Source organism: Phaenicophaeus curvirostris, chromosome 10, assembly GCF_032191515.1.
Source record: "Phaenicophaeus curvirostris isolate KB17595 chromosome 10, BPBGC_Pcur_1.0, whole genome shotgun sequence".
NCBI classification, from domain to species: Eukaryota; Metazoa; Chordata; class Aves; order Cuculiformes; family Cuculidae; genus Phaenicophaeus; species Phaenicophaeus curvirostris.
In genome coordinates this window covers 11,237,935-11,255,966 of record NC_091401.1, presented here as the reverse complement: position 1 = coordinate 11,255,966, position 18,032 = coordinate 11,237,935, and the positions used below count along the sequence as shown (strand labels likewise).

At 37.4% G+C, this 18,032-nt stretch overlaps 1 protein-coding gene across 1 annotated transcript in view; it reads left to right on the top strand.

The window, feature by feature from the left end:
- Positions 1–18,032, top strand: part of COL4A3 (collagen type IV alpha 3 chain) — a 65,353-nt gene that overhangs the window by 10,626 nt on the left and 36,695 nt on the right. Inside the window, exons 2-16 of the mRNA XM_069864957.1 lie at positions 3,097–3,153; positions 5,640–5,729; positions 5,980–6,024; positions 6,507–6,551; positions 6,845–6,907; positions 7,648–7,701; positions 8,575–8,601; positions 9,219–9,296; positions 10,188–10,250; positions 10,728–10,763; positions 10,877–10,918; positions 12,341–12,418; positions 13,863–13,925; positions 14,198–14,254; positions 16,633–16,677. Of these exons, the coding sequence (XP_069721058.1) occupies positions 3,097–3,153; positions 5,640–5,729; positions 5,980–6,024; positions 6,507–6,551; positions 6,845–6,907; positions 7,648–7,701; positions 8,575–8,601; positions 9,219–9,296; positions 10,188–10,250; positions 10,728–10,763; positions 10,877–10,918; positions 12,341–12,418; positions 13,863–13,925; positions 14,198–14,254; positions 16,633–16,677 (843 nt within the window). The remainder of the gene's footprint in view (positions 1–3,096; positions 3,154–5,639; positions 5,730–5,979; positions 6,025–6,506; positions 6,552–6,844; positions 6,908–7,647; positions 7,702–8,574; positions 8,602–9,218; positions 9,297–10,187; positions 10,251–10,727; positions 10,764–10,876; positions 10,919–12,340; positions 12,419–13,862; positions 13,926–14,197; positions 14,255–16,632; positions 16,678–18,032) is intronic.

Here is an 18,032-nt window from a genome sequence, read left to right as displayed (position 1 = left end):
GTAGAGGTGGCAGTGCTGTGCTGAATCTACATTAAGCTTTGTCCAGGAGACAGTGGCACCTGTTATTTCTTCTATCTCTGTCATTTTTTTTTTTGAGAGAGATTCAGTGAAGGAGAGGACTGGAACACGTTTTAAGCAGATGCTTAATTTAGTCCCTGAATTAAGGACAGGAAGAGGTCAGAGACGTCTAGAATCCACTCCTATAGTGTAAGAAGGACAACTCAGTGTTACAGTTAAGGTTGCACCTACTGAACAAAACATTTACTGCTGCAGAAAATGTGCTTTAGTGTGTACAACTGTATTTAAAGAACATGTAATGCTGCCACTATCATCCAAAGCAGTTTTGAATGAAGCTTCTCTGTAACCACTTCAAGAAAACGATGATTTGTTTCAATATTGATTCCTTGGTGAATTAATTTGATTTGTTATTCATATAATGATCTAGCTTTATCCTTTGGCCTAGGTTTTTAGATCAAAAATCTAGTGCTATCTATTGTATCTAAATATTTAAAATAAATGGAGACTATTATCATAAAAATCAGAAAACTGAAAAACACGCAGTAAACTTGTCGCTTTGCTAATGCCTTTATTTATGTAAATGGTATTGTGATGATTTTGAATAAACTAACATTCAGTTTCCTAATCGTATAACCTGGCAATGTACTATTGTTTTGTTATGATAAGTTGATAAAGGAGCTGCAGGCATCTTGCAAGGATGTGGAAACATCCAGTAGTGAGCAATGATTGTTTGGTTCAAAGCTCATTTACAAAAAGCATAATCTAATCTTACACAAAAGTCATATGCCAAAGCATTTAGTATTATCCAGCTAACCAACTGTAATGCAAAACCATTTTTGGTCTTTTCCATTTAGTTTAAAGTGATATGCTTACACAAAAAGACCTAAATTTATATTAAAGCTTACTAATGGCAAATTAAACACCCTCTAAGCATTTTGACTTTTTGAAGAGCAAAGGCTCATTTTCTTTATCTAGTTTATTAACCTTAATTAGTTGTGTGGCATCATAAGTTTCTACACGTTCATGCATTTAACTTCACATTGGTTTGATTGTAAATTGAAAGAAAGTTTTGTCCGTATCTGTACAAGTAATGTCTCCTGCAGATTATATTTTATTTATTATAAGAGTTATTTCATTCAGTGATTTCTCTGTGTCCTGAAAACTGTGCTTTGCCTTAAAAAAATAGACAGCTATTGTCTAGTCCATAGAAAGCAGCAAGTTACTTGCAACATCTTTCCTCAGTCCTAAAAGGGGCATTTAAAGAGATTGGATGAGTAGTTCTAACCTAGATGTCAGGTTGCCTATTGTAGCCAATGGAAAGAGACGAGCACCATGAACTGTGAAAGGAAGTTAGCTGGTACCTCAGTTCTGGATGATAAAGAGAGAAGAAATAGATCCTAGCTTGTGGGAAGAAAAGATGCTTTTCAATTCTGTAATATGTTTTACCTGAACAGACTGTTACAGGAAATATTAAATGTAGTGAATATCTGACATTATGATTTTAAAATGTAATGGAGAACATTTTTTCCTCTGTCGTTAGTTTTCTGGTTTTGAGAACATCACTGGAAAAGTTACAAATATGGAACAGTGCTGCTGTTGTATTATGAGCAGCTGTAGTGGTTAATTAATTCTGTCTTCAAGATCTAACTAGGAATTTCATATCATACAGTCTTAAAGGCTTTAATCTTATAAGAAAAAAATACCTTTCTTCTTTCATTTCTGAGTTTTATGCAACTTAGAGAAATATGTTCATAGCCAATATGTGATATTTGTCCCTTTCTTATTGTCTGTAACTATGCCATAGTACACATCACTGTGATAAACAGATATTAAAGTGGGAGGGTAAACTGAAAAATAACCCTCTTTGTACAATGGAAAAATTCATGCAGCAAGAGCTTCAAAAGCAAAGGAAAGAATTTAAATGCACTAGAAGTTCTGTAGATGCAGTTTACTCCACATCTGTATGAAATAACATGGCTTCAAAAACCTCAATGATAGTACGTGCAACATTTACATTAACAAAAGCTTTTTTTTTTTTTCATCTCTGCTCCACTGAAATAGAATGTGTCTATGAATGTAGAAAACGCCTTTGCAGAGATATCCCAGCCAGACCGGGCTAGCTCAGGTACTGAGTGCTAGGTAGGTGTAGCAGGAACAGGGCATGGAAGGGTTAAGTGTTCTCGCATTTACCCAGGAACTCGGATGGCTTTACAGCTCTGCTGAGCTCCCTGCTACCCAACTGTCTTGTATGTAACCTAGCTTATTTAGTCATGCTGTCTGTCCACTTACATATGGTGTAACCTTGTTTGGTTGTTTTCACTTCAGTGTGAGCAATAAAAAAAATTACTATCTCTTCATACTTGATTAATCATTGAATTTTCCCAAACTGTAGTTGCTCCCAGAGAGCCACACTACTCTGGCAGTAGAGGTCACAGACTCTGGGCTCACCTGAAGACAAGGCTTGATGGTAGCAGCTGACAGCCCAGGACTTGCTGCAGGAACAAGCACATCCATGTGTGAGGGCACTCACTGTCACACAGCTTGGCTCAGGAAACCTCCAGAATTAAGAAACAGCAAAGTTGAGGGTTCTTTGTAACTGTGTTAGGTACTGCAAGCTGGGGCCAGGAGGTAAATAGAGCAGCAAAAATTCAGAAAATTATTGGTTAATAGACTAAAATAGAAAAAATCAAAACCGATATCAGTAAATATGATTGTTTCTATAGTAAGATTTTTTTTAAAGAATCATCAGTGTCAGTGCTATAAGCTCGAAGTCTTGAATTTTACGTTTTGTACTGATATTATAATCCTGGTGGTATTAAGCATGGCTTCCTGACCTTTATCCCAACTATAAAATTAAACTAGTGCCCTTCTCTGTCTCAGAAGACAGTGTGAAAGAATAATGAGCTCTTTGCCATTATAGAGAATTGCCACTCTTCACAAACTTTTTTTTTTTAAATTGAATTATCTGTGGAATAATTACTGTACCAAAACCACTGAGACCTCATTTGCCCCCTCCCCAAAATCAAACAACACAATGACAAAAGCATTATTATTATAGTTTGTCTTTTTTTTTTCCAGAGCTGTGTATGCAAAGGTAAAAGTCCCTGCTTCTGCGATAGCACGAAAGGTGATAAGGTAAGAACAAATGTCTTTTTTTCTTTTTTAAGACTATACCTGGAAGTTGTTAACACATTAGTTGAGTTGATGTAGTGAGTGAATGTATTGTGTGGTGGTAGTTTGTCAGCAGAGTCTACAGAGAATTGTAAAAGGAAAATATTATCTTACAAAAATCTCTTCAAAGAACTGGATCCGCTAAGAAGACTTTTTATTTCTTTTTTCTTAAATGCATTAGTTTCTTTGCAGCATTGCATGATGTTTGAACACCACCAGCAGAACAACTGTCTGAAGCACTGGTTCCCTTTCACAAACTCCAAACAAATGCCCACAGATCCCGTTACCCTGGCAGCAGCTCTCCTGTTACAAATTTCATAGTGCCATCAAGAGTGTCATGTTCAGTGCTTCCCCCTTTTTGTATTTGGACCTTGCCCATCTCCCCCCTGTTCTGATCCTGAAGGAAAAGCTCCATGCACTGATATCAAACAGATAAACTTCCTGCAGATCGACACAGGGGAAGAGTTTCTGGGTCCTAATCACAAACATCTTGCCAGCAGTGAGGGCACAGCATCAAAACCATCAAACATAACAGAGCTGCAGCTCTGGCTGTTGCCAAGCATAAGCTTCGCAGAGGCTCAGAGTGGCTTTTAGACAAACCTGAATTACACAAATGCCAAAAATTCTTTCAAGCTCCTGTCTGTAGTTGGAAAAAACAACTGATTCACAAATGAAAGGGGCATTATTAAAGGAGTCGTGGTTATAATTCAGGCTGTGGACACAGTCAGTGATTGCCATACCGAACTTTATCAGTAGTTTCCAAGAATCCATATAGACTTAGTCTTGTGATTAGTCCCACTGATAGGCACATCAGGCTGGTAAAGAATTACTCACAACCTTCATATTGCACCACAGTAAACTACTGTCCCGGACTTTAGGAAGCTTCGTTTCAGTGGTGGAGAAAAGTTCTCCCCAATGTGTTCGTTCATTATTAAAATGTATTTTCCTAAGTGGGCAAGGGGAATACTCATGCCTTAAGTAAAATTTTGGTGCTTAGTTTTTATGTTCTAAGTTGGACCAGCCTGGCTTTGTCCTAATTGGTAAAACTGAGAGCAACTGAGAAACTAGGAAAAAAAAAAAGCTGCCTGCTGGCAGAGAAATAAGAATAAACACTCTCAACTTGTCCTCATCAGTTCCATGTTAAAACAACTGAGCCATTAGTAGGTAAGAGTTAATAATTGTTTACTCTGATGAAGTTTTTGAAGGCCTTTGGAAAGGAAAATTACATTAATCAATACATTTTGGTAACTGTTCAACCTTAAGAAATTCTCCGCCCTGAGAATCCTCTGATCCTGTTGATTTACCGAGAAGCGAGTGTGGCTAAAATTGCCTGCACTGTACGGAGGGGAGCGCAGCTGTCGGGAGGGAGCAGTGCTGCTCTGTGTCTGGAGAGCTTTCGTGCTTTGCTCAGCCCAGGAAGATCAAGGGCTTTCGTTTCTCTGTTAGCTCCGCACCCCCTCCAGTGGCTCGGGTCGGTACAGCCTTGTGTTGGTTTCCTTTTCTTGAGACACTAGTGGATGAAAGTAGTATTTTGTTATAAAAAACTGTGCGGGCTTACGGTGCAGATCTCGCAGACCCTTCGTAATGCAATTATTATTTTTATTTGTATTAAAATATTCTGGGATTGTAGTCTCTCTGTCAATATTCTTCGAAACACCTCTTCTGTGAGTTTCCAGGCTCACAGAAGGTTTCCAGCACTTTATTTTAGCTGGGTAACATTTGCGTCTTCATTATAGTTAAATAAAAAACTGAAGATGCCCCTTCCACTCTAAGTTAGCCTCCTGTGTTCTGTTTATGTGGCTTTACTCTTCTGTGTTTCCTTTACATAGTTTGGTTATTTGAACTTGACTTTAAAATACACATGAAAAAGTAATTTGTTTTCTTAATCTCTGAGACAAAAAAACAAATTAACAGTTGTCTCTTGTAGAAAACTTATTTCATTCTGTCTGAATGGTTTTGTTGTACTTGACACCCCCTGTTTCTTTCCATGGCTTGCATGAAGAGAGGAATTGGTGATTTGAAGCTGACCTTGCTGTACAGCAGCAGCCATTAAATTTCCACGGGCTTCTGGGGTGGATTTGGATTTGTGTTCCTTATAGAGTCTAAACAGAATATAGAAATACTAAGGAGAGACGTGTATCGGCTGCTTTCTTATTATAGTTTTCATGCTGCCAATTAATTCCTGTACTCTGCAAAACCTTGATTACTGTTGTGTTCTGATATCTTCAGCCATACTTATGAGCATGTTGCGTCAGTGGTGCCATGTAGCCTAGACAGCATAGAGGTGGGACCACAAAAACAGGTCAGTATGGGCAAGAGGATTATATCTGTCACGGCAGCAGACGGATAGGTAGTTAAGAGGTACTTAAAGTAATAAAGGCCTTAGAAATAGGTTATCAAAAGGAGAATTTGTGGATATTTTGAGGAATTAATTCTTCTAATGTTTACAGGGTGAAAAAGGCTTTCCTGGTTACCCAGGTCCACCTGGTCATAGAGGCTTTCCTGGTCCAGAAGGGCCTCCAGGGCCACAGGGACCAAAGGTAGGTGTGTATTTGAGACTCAGAGCCGACTGTAAACACTGAAAGGGAAGGCAAGTTGTATTAAATGCTTGTTTGCTTTAAAGTCTGTAATAGGCAATGTATTTATTTATTTATTTATATAGTCTGGTGTACTAGTGTTGGTATCAGCAAAATAATAAAAATGTTGCATGTCTTGTTGACATAGATGTTTTTCTTCATTATTGTGCTAATTCTTAATTATGAAATACATTTGTTTCCATTTGTGATCTAGGGTTCTCCAGGGCTTACGGGCTTAGTTGGACCCAAAGGTATACGAGTAAGTATTTATATTTTAAACAAACTTGTATTAAATGTCAAGTTAAATGCCACCTTGGCTCAATAATTTGTGAGAAACAAAAACCAAAACGTTATATATGATTTTAAAGTATTTTCAAAATTTATGACATGGCATAAGCACTTGCCTGATACATTTTTTTTAGAATTTTTGCCTTTTTGTTGCACCTTATGTACAAGGTTCCTGTCATATGTGTTTAATATTGGGATGTGCTATGAGAAAGTCAGACTAGAATGCCATGAGGAGTCCTTTTGGGTTTTCTCTGGGGGCAAAATCAATCTATGTTAACAGAGTATGAGCTACCATTATACTTGGTTCACAATCAGAAGGGTTAAGGAAATAATGATCTTTTGATGGATTCGTACTTACATTCGCTCTTCTTCTGAATGCAATGAAAAAGAGACCCCTGCATTATGATTTTTTTCTTAATATTTGTAATGTAATTTCTCTCTTTTCTGTATTAGGGAGTACCAGGAATACCTGGATTTTCAGGTCCCCCAGGCCTTCCAGTAAGTAAAAATGCAATGAATTTGAATATTTCACCCTTACTACAGTCTTCAGTACGCAGTTATCCTCAGCTCAATGTGCTCACTGTAGTCTCAACATCAGCCTTGTCTCCCTCAGTTAGCTTAGAGATAAAGATCTTGGCATCAGCAGTTCTTCCTTATTGTAATGATTTAAGAACACATTGTAATTTGTCAAGTCTTGCAAAACACTGCTCCCACATCAAATCTTTGTGTTGCTCTAGGGTAACATGAATGTGCAGAAACAAAGCTTGTTTCAATTTTGCAATTCTTTTTAGGGTGAACCAGGAGCTGTTGGTCCTCCTGGGCGCTTGGGTGTTCCAGGATGCAATGGCACAAAGGTACAAGCTCATCTGAATGTGACAGAGATTTTGTTTGGCTATGACTAGGAATGGCCAAAAGGTGTTCAGAACTTTTCCCCTGATATGCAATAACTTCAATTTGGTTTGGTTTGTATCTTTAGCAGCTGGGAAAAACATTGAGTCATGATGCCAGAGGAAGGAAAACCGCTGCCTTTTTGTGCAAGATAGATAATTAAATGATACATGTTAATGTCCTTTGCAAAAAAAGTGAATAATAATGTTGGATATTTTTACAGATAAAACTTCCTTCATTAAATCCAGAAGACCTAACCACTTATGTCCAACCTATCCTTCTGTTGAAATGGGTTTTAGAAGAGATAGTTAACTAATTTTATTTCACCAGTATCTAGCTTGCAGTTGATGATTCATAAGTCCTGAAAGCAATTAAAAGACTAAATCTTAAGTTACAGGTGTACTAGTTTTTCTTTGTTCTGTGAGCAAACAATTCCAGTGTTCTGAAGCAGGGAGTCAGAAGAATGCATGCTACAGAAAATCATACATTTCTAGTGAAACTGTGAGCTGATCTGACATAGCCGATAAAGGCTTGTGTCTGGGATAGAAGCCAAGTGAGTCTGTGCCCCTTCTAGGAAGTATGGTGGTAATGCAAGTCACAATTTTAGTATAATAACATAAAAACCTTCTTTTGTAATCACATTGGCTAAAATCATACCAAATAATAAACAATAATAAGCATTAACAGTCACTCTTACTATTTTCAGGGTGATCGAGGTTTTCCGGGTCCTTCAGGTAGAAGAGGTGCTCCAGGTGTTCCAGTAGGTGTCTGTGAAATTCATGATTGTGTGCATTTCTACCACGTAAAGCCTTTCACTGGGGGAGTGTAAAGGCTCATATTAGCTGGTATTGACAACAGTTGAAATATACTGGCATCATCGTTTTACTAATATGAAAACTGCAGGAAGAAAAGCAAAATGAAAAGTAAGGCTTTATTGGCTGCATGTTGAGCCTTGGCTTCTTGGGTAATGAGTGCATGCAAATTCATTGACTGGTGTTGGCTTTTCAGTGTCTCAAGGAATAGTTGGGAAAGTATCCACTGTCTCATGATCACTGCAGCCAAGGCTGCTCCCAGCCTTCACATCCCCAGCTAGTCCTCTGTTTGTTAGTATAAGGTCTAGCAGCACTCCTCTCCTCATCTGTCTCTACCACCTGTGTCAAAAAGTTATCATTGTTTTGCAGAACCTCCTGCATCCTGACACCCAAAACTTCTCATTCTGGCTGCATTGCTTTAACCCGAGGATCTGTTTCTAATTTGTAGAAATATGTTTTTAAAAGAGACTTCTAAACAAACGGAAAGGGAATGGTGTCTGACAGGTTCCAGTGGCTTCAAACCTAATAACTTCTAAACATGAGTTTTACTTTTCCAGCTGTCATGGTGTTATTTATTTATTAGTTAAGGACAGGCTTCAGAACTGTTCTGACTTCATTTGTGGACTGGCAACTGTGAGACTGGACCATTTTTTAACAATATGCCCTTTCTTCTTAAATTGAAATCTGGCACAGTAAATGAGTACCTGGCTACACACTGTGTCCATACAAATAAAGCACTTCAAGAGCACTGAATTTAGAGAATACATAGGATGTGTCCTTTTACTTTTCCGTTATAATAATGTAACTGTTGTTCTCCCTAGGGTATTGATGGCATCAAAGGAGAGAAGGTCAGTTATTTACGTCATATTATGTGAAATATTTATTTGTGATCAACAGTTTGTGTACATGTTTGTTGCTGGAACAGAGTTCTTAAGCTCTCTGCTTGTGGGAAACAGATGGTTTACTTTCCAGAACAAGCAACCACAATTGGGGTTTCCTCTACCAGCTGTATTCGTACTGGGTTACAAAACGGTATTTAATTTCTTTTTGTCCCTTTAACTACTGTTATTGCATGCATTGCATGATTTTAACCCTATCAAGCACAAAAATAACTAAACTCCTCCCCCAAACAGCCTATGAATCCATATGGAAATCTGCAGGTGCACTAGAGAGTATGTTAAAGGGATAAAAAGTACCAAAAATAAATTGAAGGTTGGGACTGTGGGTGAGTAATGTAAGTTTGTCTGAAATGAAGACTGCTCCTAACAGAGGACTGAAATGCTCATAAAAAGTATATTCTGTTAAATAAAATCTTTCTTATTTGTAAAACTATCCACAGGGGGCATATGCCATCATTATACGATTCTGATCTTGCTTATTTCGCTGCAGGTTGTGTTACAGAATTTTTGGCACTACAGAGTTCTACAGCCTAACTTTTTATCTTCCTTTTTGTTTAATTATCCAGGGGGAGCCTGCAGATGGATATTACCAGGAGTATGGTGCAAAGGGTGATCCTGGATTGCCAGGAATGCCTGGACCTCAGGTAATACAGACAGTGAGATATATGAAAAATGTATATAATCCATTTATGTAAAACACATTATATATAATATGTGCATTATGTATAATATATTGATGAAGTATTTATTTTATATATAGTAATTTTTATGATTATCTCACTAATTTCTAAACCAGAAAATAATTCTGTCTTTAAAAACTACTAACTTTATATACTCTGATTAATAGAAGATATTTAAATATATTTTGTCTTCTGCAAAACAGAATACATCAAGACAATAGTAATTAATTTTACCCTCAGAGCCAAGTGTCCATTAGGTGCTGGTAAAGCGAGATGGGGAGGTCAGGTTGCAGACAAACAACCATACTTTAGAAACGGAGAAAAGCTGATCATAGATTTAGGGTTTTATCCCCACACATGGAGTAGGGTGCCTGCAGTATGGTGGAATGGAGTAGAATAGAGTAGTTGGAAGGCACCTACAATGACAAGGCAGAACAGACATATCTTTTGGTTATTATATTAAATAAATTGAATTTAATTTACAATATAAATTAAAAGGATAATAACAATTGTTAGTTTTCCATTTATTTTAAAATGAAGCTTTAAAGTATAGCATTTATTGCACAGAATATCTGAAAGATTAAAGTCTTGTTAGGGTGGCAATAGGACTGTATGGATTATGAGAATGTCCACGGTTAAACAGGAGATACATCCTCACTTGAGTAGTTTAGTTTTAGAACAAATATGTTTTCTCATATTTCAAAAACTATGCCAGTGAAGCAGTGAGGAGGAATTATACCTGTGTTTATCCTGTGACATGAAAAGGAAATCCAGAGACAGTGCTGTTCCTCTGTTGGTTATTGAGTTCATTGAACTTAGCATTGTGGTTTGCTCATAATCTTTCCTAATAACCAGGGTGCCCAGGGTCCCCAAGGACATCCTGGGGAATTCGGACCACAAGGCCCTCCAGGAACTTCAGTGAGTATGAACTTATGTCTCACTTGTTAGTTTAACCTTTAGTTTTCCTAGAAGCCTATGGAATTAGAAAAATACGCATACCTGACTCTCCCAGACTTGTTTGAGGTCTAGAGACACATGTAGGTGAAATTCTTCTGGACACATATGATTTTTTGCTGTTGTTTCTTTTGACCATTTTTATGCACAATAATTTCCATGCTTTTAGAAGCATCCTTGTCCATCTAGGCATAAATTTTAAATTTCAAATAATTACCTGTAAATTCACTTTAAATACTAATGTGTATAACTGGAAGAAAGATGTATTTGTTTACAACTAGACTGTACAGACATTCTGTCACAACAAATAGCAATTGCAAAGTGGAAGAAAGAGTAAAAATGATGATAGAACTGTGAAAATTTGGTACTTCAAAACACCTGTATTGGTGCTGAATATTATAATTTTTTGAATTAAAGAACATTTTTGTTCCTTTTTTGTAGGGCTTGCCAGGGAAAGCAGGACCTCCTGGACCTAAGGTAGTCTCAGATTGGTAATAAAAATGAAAACTTCTCATTCTGTGTAAGAACAGTTAGCTCGTTTCATAGGTGTTTTTAAAATAAAAAGTAATATTTGGGGATTTTTTTTACAGGGTCTTATGGGATTGAAAGTAATAGGAGCCAAAGGAAGAAAGGTAAATGCTTAAACATTTTTTAAGTTTTGTTTCTGTTTTGTGCTTTTTGTGATAAGCTCTGGTGAAATGTTAGGGGAAGAATGTACTGTGAAATAAAAATTTTCAGTGTATACGTAGAAGGTTTTGTATTTAAAAATGGAAACATGCAGTTAATATCTAAGGACAAGCTGTTCTCATGTAAGAGCCAATTACCTAAACTTCCTGATGGAAGGGTAGAAAGCTAAGAGGAACCAGTCTACAATATTTACTAACACATAGCATTAAATTCATTTATGTATCATTTGCACAGTGTTCCTGAATGCTTATGTAAGCATGAAACAAGGGTAAATACATCACTTCTGTAGACTCACATCTGATGGCCAACACCTTTTCAGTGTCTTTACAATACTAGAAAACCTCCCAGACTGAATAAAAACTGGAGGGCTTGTCATCCATGTTCCTAGTTTGTATCCCATACAATTGATATTAAGCTAGAAATGACTACAAATACTTGTATTGTCTCTCAGGACCTCAGCCTGCAGCTGGAGGACCAGTGTAGTCAGTCTGCATGTCCTTAGTGGGTCTTTTCAAGAACTTGAGGCATCTCACAGTCATGCTAACTGACCCACACAGATGCAGCTGTAAACTGAAACAGCACTGTCTGACTGTGAGATTGGTTTTAACTTTGCAATTAGTAGTGGGAATGTGCTAGAAGTTCCCTGGGGAAATTTCTGTCCATAGAATTGGTTATTCATTAGCATTAGCTCAAGTGACCATGGAGCATCTTGCTTCCTTATGGGAGACTGAAGCCGCCTTTGCTGTTACACTGTAAGTGCATGCAAAAGCATTCCACTAGCTTTGAATCACTGGAAATTATGGATGTTGTTTTGTTGAGCTCCACAGGAAAGATCACATTTGGGACTTGCTGTATTCTAAAAGATCCTTAATAAAAGTGTGCTGCAATATGAATCTTTTTCGTTAAGGACGCATGAAAACCAGTTTTATCTGTCAGCATTAAGTCTCCCTGTAATACACAGACTGCAGTTTTGAGGATGTCACTAGAGACTGTTCATGTATTTTATTGATCGCCTTAATTAAATGGAGAGAAAAGTTGTAATCAAAGAAATATTTTTAGAGTTAAAATGGTTGTGTACCTTTTAAGCAACATGAAAAATGTAAGCTAATTCTAGGTATTTTAACAGAAATCAGCATAAGCATTTTAATAGTTCTCAGCTAGGAGAAAGTTTGTCATGGCAGTCTTAAATCTTTGATAGGCCTCTTTTATTGGAAGATAAATAAGTAGCAAAGAGGCTTTTTAACTGTATTAATGGCCAAGTGTAATGACAGAAGAACGTTCATGATGTCAAAAGTGAAGCAATAGTAATTTGAAAGAATAAAACCACCCTGCATGTAATTGCTGTATTTTTTCTTTTATCTTTCAAGGGTGATACTGGGCTAACTGGACCGCCTGGACCACCAGGAACTGTTATTGTGACATTAAGTGGACCAGACAACATGACGGTAGTACAAATGTTAAATGTCACGTTCAGATAAGCCTTCTTCCTAGGCTTTACTTTGAGAGGATGTGCTCATTTTCAGTGTCCCGATAGCATTTCCTTTTACCCACCCAAAGCATTTTTCGGGCTTGTTTTGTTTGATACTAAGCTCTTCCTAGAGCTTGTCTGTACAGCCAGCTCAGCCGAGGCCTGTGTATGCACAGGCACATCTGCACGATGCCCATGGAATGCTAAATGCTTACTAGTAACCCACCTGCTGTGGATTTCGGAGTACATGAAAAGTAAACCATTTTTAGCTTCAACAAATCAACATGGGTTTTCTGAATGGTTGCCAAAGCCACAGCTGTGCTGACCTCTGGACCTTGCCACTGAAAATAGCAGGATTCTGAACCACTGGAGTTTCACAAAAGCTTGCAACATGTTCACATACATTTCATAATTTTCACATTGTTCTTACTGGAACATGAATAATCATGAAAAGCATTGGAAAAACAGAGTGTTGAAGGAAGGAAATACCCTGGTTCAGCTTTCATTTCAAGTACTGCTTTGTGAATTAAAATTCTTCCATTTTGTCCTTATCTAGAACTTAAACAGCAGTAGTTCATACATAGCATTAAGTCTTCACGTACTAGAAGAAGTAGTCTTCAGCCTGTTATTGACTCTCTTTTACTTATTTAATTTGCATCTAATCTGTGGAGTTATCAAAACTCCCTGTTGATTATATGCTAAAATAAGATAAATTTTGCATCCAGACTATATTGAGAGGAGAAGAGAAAGATCACAGAAGTGAGGTTCAGCTTTTTAGATATAGCAGCTCTTCCTTGTTTAAGTCAAATATGGACCACCTGGATCACTTCCCAGTCGCAGCTGTGGTGGTTTCTCACAGGGGAATGGCAGTTTTTCAGAGACATTAGGTATTAAAGTTTAAAAACCCTTCAAAATTCTTTATGCAAATAGTTTGGGGCATGAGTCTAAGCACATAATTATGAGGCAGGCCATAAACTTCGGCTTTACAAGGATCTTAAGATATGGTGCAATACGTAATAGTCCTACACATTAGGGTAATCTAATTTTAAGCCCCTATAGGCAAGCCTTGCTTGGGTAGTTGTTGCCTTTATGTGCTGCAGGTGACTGTAGCTCTAGTGAAGCAACTAAGATTTATTTGGGTTTTGCTTACAATGTGCTGCCGTTTCTGGGGATATTTACTCCATTCCCCTCACATGCAATCACAGGTAGGTCATTTTGAACTCATAATGTTCAGAAGTACATGCAGAGCTGGTTTCTTTTTCAAACGTTATAGGCTTAGGCAGGAGTGCTTATATGAAGTTTCTGTTTCTTGGTCATTTATGCTGGTAACATAAGGATTTCCTGTTTGTAAAACTTCTGTGTTACAGTAAGCACAGACAAATCCAAGAGACGGTGTTAAATTTTCATTTTCTGTGTAACAGGACTTGAAAGGAGAAAAAGGAGAAAAAGGATCAAGAGGACTTCCAGGGCCAATGGGCTTTACAGTAAGTGACCAGGAGTAAATCCCTTAAATCCAGATGTTTGAGCATCATTGCTTAGTAAATGCTACTCTTCAGAGTCCACTGTTTACACACTTATTCCAGCATTTAATGACTGGAATAGAACTAATGAATAGGATGGAATACCTATTAATAGCATTCTAACTGTACTTTATTTTTATACTTTTAAAAAAAGAGAACAAAGTTACAAAATGTATATTTAATTTAGAAAATGTGAGTATAAAAATACCTCTGTCTTGAGAGTGCTTTTGTTACAGGGGCCAGTTGGTGATTCTCAAAGTGAAAAGGGTGACCAAGGAGAACCTGGAGCACAGGTATGGACAAACAACTGAGTACATGTATGTTAGTCTTTTTTGAAAAGAAGTTTCGCATTAATATTGCACTCCACTTTTTATTTCAATGTTGTGCAGAGCAAATTTTCCTATATCCAAAAGCTCTTTTCATCCAACAAACCAGACTCAAGAACTGAAAGTCAAATGACTTCTTATGGGCTCATATGCCATGAGTTCATGAAGTAAAGGGCAATTGATGGGGATGTTTTGCTATAAATATTGTACTGTTGAAACTTAGTAAAAAAAAAAAAAGTACTCTTCTGAACATGTACTGGCTTTGTAGTCAGTAGAGAATTGAAAACATTGGGTTTACTTAAGGCAGCAGACTTAGATTCCTATGGTCAACCAGCAAGTACATAGAGAGGTGAATAAAGTTGCTGTAAGAGTGTTACTCTGTTAACAGGTTAATATAAGAAAAGTAACATACTCATTTTTTAAGAGCATACAAATTAAAATAGTTTATTCGCAGATGTCTACATTTTGAAGAGAATTAAGAAGAAAGTTACCACTTTGTATTGAAATGGCTTTCAAACTTTCAGATCAAAACCAATCAATGAAAGATGTAGGTTTTTAGTAACTAAAACTGCATAAATTCGTAACAATTTATCAATATGTAATCAGGGGAGAAACTTAAAATATCCAAATAAATCCAATTGTTCCGTGAATTTTTCCCTTTGATTCTAAATAGATTTTGAAAGCAATATTAAGAAAAATATTTCATTCCATTCAAACAGACTTTGAAACTTTTCCCATACTTCTTGTAATTGCAATAAATTTTCTTCCATAAGTAGGCAGCAAGAGCAGACCAGTGTTACCTGTAGAATGCTCTTTGTTCAGTTGTGTGGTGCTATAACAATGCTGACGCTATAGAGCAACCTGATTGTTATTTTTATTATTCTTACACAGAAGGAAAATTTGAATTTCTGTTTGAGTTACTGGTGTAAAATACTGAAAGTTCTTCCTATCAGATGCGTTTTATTCTTCCTCTGTATTCTGTGTTTCTTCCTTATTATGTCTTTTGTTTGCAAAAGCCCTGTCCTGTCATGCAGTTTAGAACTCTTAGCTGACTTCTCATTTCCTTCTTTGTGGATGAAGTTGTTGAGCACCCTTGCTGTTCTGCCCGTTAGCCTTGAAGAATGCTAAGGAAATACAGATTGTGTTAAGACATGACTAACTATCTAGTCTAAAATGAAGACAGTGTTTCCTTTTGCTATTGAAATTCCATCAGTGAGCACAAAATATCAAATGGCTCTGGATTTTACACTCTAGAAAAAACATCATTGTGTGCAAATGAGTTTGGCGTTCACAGTGATGTCATTCCAGCTCCCAGTTCTTCCCTTCTGGAGTATCATCTTTGGTTAAGTTCTGCCAGCTTTTGAGTGTTGTTGTTTTTCCTGAAGCTTACATCATAATTCATGGTCTGGTCATCCTTTTTCAAAACTAACTTTAAGTTCCATTGATTTATCCTGTGCAAAATAAATTTCTAAAATGTCCTTTCTCCGCTGTTGTTCTGAGCTCATAACCTTCCACACCCCTTTTATCTTATCACTATCTTCCTGCTGTGGCATTTAATGAACCAGGTTTTCCTCATTTCTGCCTTCAAGATGGCAAGCAAGGTATCTATATTCAGAATTATGTTTTCATTTCTTTCTGTTTCTCTCCCTATTCTTCCTCCTTCTCTCCTTTCCCTTTGTCTTCTTTTTCTTGTTGTTATGAAGTGCTTGACATGTATTGTTGTCACACCAGGTGCCAGAACTCCAGTGGAAGGTTGCCTCATGTGCTGTGCACCACAGGAAACAGCAGATACCTCTGGCATGCTGCCTCCTTCTGCTTTCACTGTTCCATCTACTGCCCTGCCTCCAATACCTTCAAAATTGTACTCTCTATTCTTTTTCACTAAATAATTTCCCTTTCTCATATTTTAACTCCGTTTCCTGTAAAAGAAAAGTTTCCCTAAAGTTTTTTTCTTTGTTTTTCCCTTTCACTATCTTTCTTTTTTATCAGGGCTGCCACCTCCTGTATTGTTTTATCATTTGTCTTGCTTCTGCAAGGACCTAATTTTGCACCAGGCTTTCTGCACTTCCCTGGCACTCTGCACTGGTGAAGCATCCACCTCAAGCAGCCCTCCACAGAGGGAGTATCCAGGGAATATCTTATTCCTTTTACTGTAGAGTTTTATGAATATTAATTATGATTATAAACAATAAACAATTTTAAAATAACCCTAATGGTTTTTCAGAATATACAGAGACCTAAAAACCAGTTATATGCCCTGCGTTTAGTTGCTCTACTCTTCGAATGCAACAACTTCTCTTTTCATCTTCTTAATATTTTGTAACTTATTTGGTTTTCCTTCACAGGGCAAACCTGGCAAAGAAGGTGCCCCAGGCCCACCTGGCTTACCGGTAATGAAGGAATCTGTCTAAACATTTTCTAAGTAACAGTTATCTGTTTATCATGGTCCATGTCTTCCTGTCACTGCTTTTTCCCATTGCAGAGTGTGTTTGAAAATGTTGATTTGCATACACTGTGAAATATTCCCTGTCTCCCAGCTGACCCTGGGATGTACCATATCCTCACAGTTTTGGAGAGAGAGGCTTAGTTCATAGATGTTCTCTTCTGTGTAAAATAAAGACCTGTTGCTTGCTGCTGACCAGCTAATCAGTTTAAGACGTGGTCCAAATTATGCAAAATCAGTTCTACTGACTTCAATACTGGTCAGTCACACTGAAAACTTTGCTAAAGAGTTTTACCTTCACTTCAGCATAAACCAAGAAGCAAAATTAATTCTTATTCTTCTACATTCTTTTTCAAAGAAAAGTTATATTTGAGGTTACAGCTGCCTTGTCCTGAAACTAGGTAGCTGATAGATATTAAAGTTGTCATCTTGTCATCATATATTTCTTAAAATATGCCATTTTTTAACCAAAATATTCTGTTTATATACTAATTTAAAAGTTAAATTTGTTCAAATGTGTTTGGAATACAGTATCCAATTGCTTAAATATCAAATGTTTTATATTTACTTCACTGCCACTTTGACAACATCATTAGGGTCACAGTAACCTTACAGATACTGTATCAAGAATTTTATGGTCAGAATAGCCTATTTCACACATATCATACTAAAACATCATCTTCATCATGCCAAAACAACCTTCGCAGGCAGCCTAAACACATTCCAGTCTGACAAAGAACATGGCACGAGAATGCAAAGCTGTGCTGCTTCAGCTAACAGGAAGCTTTCTGTCATGGCAAAGACGTGTCATTTTTCTGTTCCTATTTCAATTTTACTGTCAGTACATTCAACTGCATAAGCCTCTGAGAAGTCCCTTTTCCTTGTGTGTGTGCATTTCATAGAATCATAGAATAACCAGGTTGGAAGAGACCCACCGGATCATCGAGTCCAACCATTCCTAGCAAACACTAAACCATGCCCCCCAGCACCTCGTCCACCCGTGCCTTAAACACCTCCAGGGAAGGTGACTCAACCACCTCCCTGGGCAACCTGTTCCAGTGCCCAATGATCCTTGCAATCTGTACTATTTTCCCTTCTGGTCTTGCTGAAACCTCTTGAGATCAGCACCATCATGCAGACTGCTCAAATTCTGGGTGAGGGAGTTGCTGAGTCTGAGAGCCTCATGTTGTGTTTAGTTTCTCCCCTTTCAAAAACAGTAGTTTGCAGAGGGAGAACAAACCCAAACCAGAGCCTCCTACACTTGTGCTGTCCAGACTGGTTCCACTTCAGGATTGGTGAAGT